The 7,815-nt window shown below is 39.6% G+C and overlaps 1 protein-coding gene across 1 annotated transcript; it reads left to right on the top strand.

Annotated features, from left to right (window-relative positions):
* The first annotated feature begins 901 nt into the window (after nucleotides 1–901).
* Nucleotides 902–3,764, top strand: LOC115754635 (cysteine-rich receptor-like protein kinase 44). The gene is made up of 8 exons (XM_048277423.1): nucleotides 902–934; nucleotides 1,040–1,115; nucleotides 1,285–1,458; nucleotides 1,546–1,676; nucleotides 2,081–2,294; nucleotides 2,611–2,842; nucleotides 3,182–3,332; nucleotides 3,444–3,764. Exons 1-8 carry the CDS (start codon nucleotides 902–904, stop codon nucleotides 3,762–3,764), a joined length of 1,332 nt encoding a protein of 443 aa, XP_048133380.1.
* Nucleotides 3,765–7,815: the final 4,051 nt, after the last annotated feature.

The following is a 7,815-nucleotide window of genomic DNA, read 5'->3' on the forward strand; positions in this document are numbered from 1 at the left end:
CATGGAGTAGTCCGGGGTATAAGGAAGAAGTTTTTCGTCTCTTGTTCCAAACATTCCTCCAAAGTGGTTTGCCGGTGAGTACGACAGCCTTTCCGTTGTCAAGAAATCATAGTAATGAAAAACTTGTCAGAAATACAAATTTTGATTTATCCAATGACTTCGATCCTCTCTACAAAAAACAAGCGGTTGAGGCAAATGCTCCCTAAGTATTTAAATAAAAGAAAGAAAACGTAGTGGGACGACGGTTCATGGTCACATCGAATTCACTGTCATACAATGTTTAACTCAATATGAAAATGAAAAATGCATATTGTTACAGCAAGGCACTAGTAAAATACACGCTGAACAAAAATATTGCCGCTTTACAGATGACGACATTTGTCTGTTTCTCCATATTTCATTGTTAGATTTTGATTGATCGGATCTATGACACAATTTTGACATGTTCAACGATCGATTATCCCAAAGACTCTCTCTCTGTCTCTCATACACACGTTATGCCAAGAAGCAGTGGATGAAAACATGGAGGCAAAAACATAGGTGCTGTCTCTAAAGCTACTACCCCTCCTTGCCCGAGCTAAAAGAAGAATTCTCCGGGAAATGGCATATATCAACTCGGAGCGCGCCTTCGCGCATTAGAAGGTACTTTTCCGGTCACGCTGGACCTTATATTAATCAAGTTTGAATCTATTTTATGTCAAAAGTTTCTTTCCTCTGCTTCTTTTTTTCCTCTGGATATCATACAGATGACCAGTTGTCTCCCATCTCAATATGAATGTACATTAGAGGCGGGTTTAGATGATACAGGCCATTCCAACTGTGATGCTTCAGTTATAGTTTACTACAACTGGTTATGACCTCAAAAAGGTGTGGCCGGCTGCCCATTAGTTTCGACCCAATCATGGTAGAGATGCTGTGTAAACACGCAACCGCAGTATTCCTATCTTTACCTTGATTTCCAAGACAATTACAAGATCCAACCTTTTCCAAATTCTGCCCTGAAATGCTAGTAATTGTGGTCCATGATTTGTTCTGCTAGATCAAGCTGACCACATACTACGGAGACGCACAGGGTCAACAGCAAAGAAGACGCAATCCAATATGCTATCTGGACTGTGATTGATTATACCAATGTCTCTGTGAGATAAGTCCTTACAATCTTCAACTGCACATCATTTGGAAAAGGCCAATTCCATTGTGTAAGTCTATTTATGGTCATTTTAAAAGTTAAAAATTCCTTTTCTTTGGTCCCTCATTTTAATATGTTTCTGCCTTATTCCGTAGTGATCTCTCCGCCTTACGTTCTGCAAATGAAGAGCTCCTCCTCTTCGGCCCTTGTGGTTTTCCTCGGGGGAGTGATCGTGTTTCTTTTCTTGGTGATTATCCTGCTGATCTTATGGATAACAAAGATACCCAAGGAGCTGGGTAACTTGGTGGAACGAAGGAGCAGGCGAAAAGGTACTTCCAACAATAAAACATTATGCAGTTGTGCGGCATGTGTCCTTCGAGAGGAGCTTACAATTGTTAATGTGTCTTCTTATCTAGCCTTCCAGGACCTCTTTAGAGGAAATCTTCGGACCATCAACTATTTCGACTTTCACACCCTGAAGAAGGCAACTACAAACTTCCATCCTGCGAACCTACTTGGAGCTGGCGGATTTGGTCCGGTCTACCGGGTACTAATGCTCACATTTTTCCTCTGGTTTTGTTAACCTAAGCACATGAACTCCTCTTGTACCAAATTCATCCGCGAAAGTTCAGCTGAAGCCGCAAAGTTTTCTAGAAAAATGATATATTTCCAATGGGATGTCTATGTTTTTTGTTCCTTGAACAATTTTTCTTCATTTGTGCGATAGCCAAATAAGAAAGGGGAAAGGCAGAAATTGAAGTCAAGACTTCTTTCGCTTGGGTAACGTTGAACTGTCACTAGGCCTTTGCCTTATACCTGCAATCACCCTCGACATTGACTGCAAAAGCAACAACTATCTAGCAAATTTAAAACTCTGCCACAGAGAGAGCTCTATAAATTTCGTGACCTTTTTGTCTCTAAGATCATATATTCCATGCAATATGTCGACAGGGAAAGTTACAAGATGGGACATTTGTTGCCGTGAAGAAACTGTCACTTGAGAAATCCCAGCAAGGAGAATCAGAATTTCTTTCCGAGGCTAGGATGATAACAAGCATTCAACACAAGAATCTAGTCCGCCTCCTCGGTTGTTGCTCAGATGGGCCACAAAGACTCCTAGTATACGAGTACCTAAAGAACAAGAGCTTGGACCTCATTGTTTATGGTACCCCCTCTCCCTGAATTGGCATAATTGCAATAGATTTATAATTGAATTGACATAATTACAATAGTTTTAGTACTTCTTTGGTAATTTTCCAAATGATCATGAGAGTAGCACCATAGTTAAACAAATGACATGTTTAGATTGGAAGAAACACTTCCGTTTTTTGGTACAACTGGAAATACAAGCCTTATAATTATAACTATAGTGGTAAAAAGTCAATAACTTGTTCTACCTTCAATAAATTAGTGTGCATGTGAGGACAATTTATCAGGTGACTAATGGCTATAAATTCTAAAATAGCTCATCTGTTCAACAGGGAAAAGTGACCAGTACCTCAACTGGAACACCAGGTTTCAGATTATTGTTGGAATTGCACGAGGATTGCAGTACTTGCATGAAGATTCACACTTGAGAATTGTTCATAGAGATATCAAAGCAAGCAACATTCTTCTCGATGAGAAATTCCAACCTCGGATTGGTGATTTTGGGCTGGCGAGGTTCTTTCCTGAAGATCAAGCATACCTTAGCACTACATTTGCCGGAACATTGTGAGTCCTACTATATAATAATCACTGTGACGACTTAGCGCACATATTGCAGTTACATTGGAAAGGGCAATCGTAGGAATTAGTTGAGTGTTCAATTGTTCGTAAATCCTAGAAATCACATTGAAGGGATAGAAGGAGCACCTTTCTTGTGGTAATAGCCACGCTCTTTCATCCATGCCTCTGTTTGTCTAATTCCCATCTTAGATAGTTAAGCTTATGACAACACGATTAGACAGAAAGAGGACAAGTTAACTTCTGATTGGTTGAAGTAACCAATTAAGGTTGTCTATCATGATGATGTTGATCCTAACTGACGCTTATTTTCTCACTGTCTCCAAGAGGATACACTGCACCTGAATATGCCATTAGAGGGGAGTTATCTGAAAAGGCCGACATTTACAGTTTTGGGGTTCTCGTGCTCGAGATCATCAGTTGCCGGAAAAATACTGATCTATCTTTACCATCAGAAATGCAGTACCTTCCTGAATATGTAGGCCCTTTTTTTCGTTGATACTCTCGATGTTATTCCGATTTTCTTATTGACTACATAGCTGACTTTTATGACTTCCTGATTATGTACGTGAATCCATTGTACTGACAGGCGTGGAAGCTATATGAGAGGTCGAGGATAATCGAGCTGGTAGACCCGAGAATGCGAGAAGATGGATTCCTGGAGAAGGATGTCTTGCAAGCGATTCACATCGCCTTTTTGTGCCTTCAGCCTCATGCTAATTTAAGGCCACCAATGTCGGAGATAGTGGCCATGTTAACCTGCAAGGTTGAGATGGTCGAACGACCCATGAGACCCGCTTTCTTGGATTGCAGGCGTAAGAAGGACAACCATTCTTGGGATACCATCTCCGAGGCTTTCCCGTCTCCGCTCCGAAGTGAATCAACTTCTTCGATTCGGCCAACTAATTAAATCATTCTTCTTCATTGTAGAAGGGAGACAGTGGAGTTTTCGCACAAGCAACTATTGGAGATTGACTAAGTTATGTAAAAACCTCTTTTTTTCTCCGTGGAGTCCGTAAAAATTATTTAAGTCTTTGCTTTGCTAATGGATGCACAATTTCGTTGTAGGAAATCGTAGATGCTCCTATACATTCGGTTAAAAAAAAAAATGAGCTTCATTGCCATCGTACAAATAAATGTCAATTCATGACAAACGGCCCGTATTATAACATAAAAAATGGCCCAAATCACGGCCGGTGGATACAAAGCCCCAATAGAGGGGTAACATGCCCTTTACGTTGGACCTTGGAGATCGAGTCTGCCGCCCGGTTCGTTTCCCTTGGAGACAATAAATGGCTCAAAAGCGTAAAATGGGACAACAGTTGAACAGTTCCTCCTGCCATTGTGTGAGGAAGTCTTTGATTAACCACGTTGGTTCCTGCCTCAGTTAAGCACTTGACTAGGGTTAGATGGTCAGAATGTACTTCCAGAGGGCCTGTTCTTCTCGTACATAAGAAAGGGGAGGGTGTTGTAGAAGGCTTAGTGTCACGGAAGAGCACATTAGATTGAATCACGAGCAGTCAGGGCGCTCGCGAAGTCGAAGGTTCCATCCCTAACACATCATCGCCACTTGAGTACCGCCTCCTCGATGAGTGGGCAAGGCATCCTACGTTAACCAAATTACCCTCGGGAGCTTTGAAGTACATTCCCAAGCCTTCTAGAAGCTTTCAAAATCTTGTATATGTATTCATATTAATGTCGATAGTTGGTAGATGCAATAACTCTTTAGTAGAAGAGGGGTTACAATTACTGTATGTTGGTTGGAAGAGGGCCTTAGTGCTATATGAACGGGTTCACCCCTTTCATTTGTAACGCACGAGATAAATAGTTTAGAGTTTTTCTCTATGGTTTCTCTCTAGACTTCTTGTGTCTATGTGAGTAAAGGCTGACTTGGGATTGTAATTTCAAAGGCTACACGAGTAGGGAACGCTACAAAACAAGCTCATGACAAGTGGTATCACAAAAGGTTTCCCAGATTACATGGGTGCATGATAGAAAGAGATTTGTTGCCACGTTCCAACAGAAAGAGAAACGTCCCTTGGTTCGATAAACTCGAGAAGTCTAATAGGTGAAAGAAAGTGTTGTTGAGAGAATGGTGTTGACATTCGATTTTTAGTCGATGACTTGTTAAAGGTAAAAATCTTAAATTTAGGTTCCTAATGGCAGCAGGATCTATTTCTCAACCAAAAGAGTCATTTAACATTTGAATTTGCATAAGCATTTCATTTACAAGTCATTTATGCTTTTATTTCAAAAACGCAAAAGATTGACTTTATAATTAACATTTTTGTCAAACTTTGACTGAAAAGTCAATCCTTAGTCAAAATTTAGCTTTTTACATGAAAAGTTTTTAAATAGGGTCAATTTCATTTCTACACTTTTAATTTTCGAAAAAAAATTGAAGTTTGCCTAAGTCATTGACTTTTTCATTGAAAAGTCAACTTTCGGTCAACATTTTTAAAAATATCATAAAATAAAAACAAAACTCAAAATCAACCCATTTTTACTTCAATTTGACTTTTGCATGATCAACTTCACAAAAAACAATTAGAAAACGAATTGTCCTCAATTTGTGAATTTCGATGCCTCATTGACTAAAACCAAAATTAGTTCGTCTCTAGTCGTTTTTTTAGATAGCTTCATCCCTGACATTTGATCTAGGGGTCGTACCGCATCCAATGATCGAGCCAATATTGAGATTACAAGATGAAATCAAAATTCTCCAATTTTGAACTGCAATTATGCATCCGATTGAGTCTTTGTAATTAACATCAATTCACTTCAATTGAGTCCAGGTAAGAGCATAGAACTTGTATACGATATCAATTTTGACAAATTCACAAAATGTTAGTCCAATTGAATCAAATTGCATAATGATAGTTGACAATTCAAGGAAGACTTAGTGCGAATGTGCGATTGACCCAATTCACTTAACTCATTCTAAACGAGGATCCAATTTGAATAATTGAAGTTCAATTTGGTCAATTAAGCATGTTTGAAAATTCGTAACATGACTCATAGGGTGACATAAGCAAAAATCAAAGGAATTCAAGAAAAGTCTAGCTGGTGATATAAAGTGTTGCTGAGGGAATGCAGTTGGCTCGGGATGCCACACTTGTCACAGGGAGCACAAATAATCAGAAATTCATGAACAAATTTGATCGGGCAAGCAACTCATAATTTAGAGTGGCATGTGCGATCGGGCGAGCGTTTGTTATGTAAATCCCAAGAGAGTGACAATGATAGTTGAAGAGCAAGGAAGTGACAGAATATCCCACAACAAGTGTGGGAGAGTGTTACGATTCGATTTTTTCCATACCTGTGTGGGTTGAAAAGTGGGGTTTTGTGGCATCAAGGGTGATGAGTGAGAGATATATAGAATTGTTGATATTAGGGGTGTTGGTGGTTCGGTTCAGTTCGGATTTTCGAAAACCGAACTGAACCTGAACCATTAAGAAATTTGCTCAAGCCGAACCAAAACTTGTTTTGAACTAAACCAAACCGAACTGAAAAACTCGGTTCGGTTCGGTTCGGTTTTCAGTTCGAGTTTCTGATTTTTATTTTTATATTTTTTTTCACTTTTTCTTCTTTTCTTTTATTTTCTTTGTTTGAGATCTCTACTGCTTTTGTGCATTGGTTTGATTTCTCCAAGAAAAAAATGCTAATGATGGTTAAGATGAAAGCCAGCCTTTCCTTCGTCGGCGACCACGAGCCCAACCTCAATGCTTCATTCTGCCATTGCCACTAGAGTCACGGCGCCACATTTCTCCAGCTTGGCCGCCTCCCCCGCCTAGTGCCTCGGTTCCGGATCTGTCGTCGAGGGATTGGATTTGGTCGGAACTCATCCATGGCTGAAGCTGGTCTTTTCTTCCACCACTCAACAGAATATCCATGGATTGAAAGAGCGGGGTTTTGCCGAATCATGTAGAAGATGAGAAAGAAGCGAGAGAAACCATCCACTCTGATGAGAGAGAGCATGATGAAAATGGGAGAGAGAAACTATCCACTGCTCCGATGAGAGAGAGCACGAAGATGAAAAGGGGGAGAGAGTAGAGGAGGAAAGAAGCCATCCATTGCTCTAACAAGAGAGAAGAAGAAGAAGAAGAAGGGGGACGGGGGAAAGGGGAGGGGGGAAGTAAGCAAAAAAGGGGAGAGAGATTGCGAAGACAGAGGGAGAGAGAGATCAAAGTAGAAAAAGTAGGAGAGAAAGAGCACAAAGACATAGGAAGAGAAAGAATAAAGTAGAAAAAGGGGAGAGAGTGCACAGTGAGAGAGGAGAGAGAGCATGCACAAAGGAAAGAGAAACCATGATCCGAATTAAATTGATCTAAATTGAACTGATTTGTGAAACTATCCAATTTTTTTTACTATTAACCAAATCGAAACCAAACTGAACTAAAAATGTATGAAATTTCGGTTCGGTTCGGTTTAATTCAGTTTAGGTTTTGGTTCGGTTTTCAGTTTTGACATCCCTAATTGATATGACTGACTCATGGGAGTAATGACAAGGTGTTTGTGCTAGAAATTAAGGGATGTTTTGATTACCATCTCAAAAGGATATCTAAAGGCAGGGTTTGCTTCCAGTGAACAAACTCGTCAATAGCATATGATTCTCTTAACAATGGCCACAACAAGCCAAAAACAGTTGTCGTCTTGAAGTGATTGTATGCTACGATCAAGGAATTAGTTGTCTGGGTTAAACTAGGCATTTTATGATCAATTATGAGGATCCACCATGACACTTAAATTTGTTAACCAAAGGTTTCCCTTGTGTTTCATAAATATTAGGAATTAAATCCGCCGTTGTCTTTAAACAGAAATATGAATATTGCATGGTATCGCATTCTTATTCCTTGTCGCTATTGACACCTGATTTTTGGTCAAGTATTTCTTAGTCTTATTTCGTAAAATTCACAAAAATTCATAAAAAATCAAAAAATTTAAAAATCAAGTTTGGTAGC

The sequence above is a fragment of the Rhodamnia argentea genome, chromosome 4, assembly GCF_020921035.1.
Source record: "Rhodamnia argentea isolate NSW1041297 chromosome 4, ASM2092103v1, whole genome shotgun sequence".
Classification (NCBI taxonomy): Eukaryota; Viridiplantae; Streptophyta; class Magnoliopsida; order Myrtales; family Myrtaceae; genus Rhodamnia; species Rhodamnia argentea.

Bases quoted from the DNA above. Each gene is read 5' to 3' on its own strand.
- LOC115754635 (XM_048277423.1), top strand. From the start codon at position 902: ATGGTAGAGATGCTGTGTAAACACGCAACCGCA. The intron at 935-1,039 runs GTATTCCTATCT...TTGTTCTGCTAG, and splicing joins TGTGTAAACACGCAACCGCA to ATCAAGCTGACCACATACTA. The intron at 3,333-3,443 runs GTAGGCCCTTTT...TTGTACTGACAG, and splicing joins TGCAGTACCTTCCTGAATAT to GCGTGGAAGCTATATGAGAG.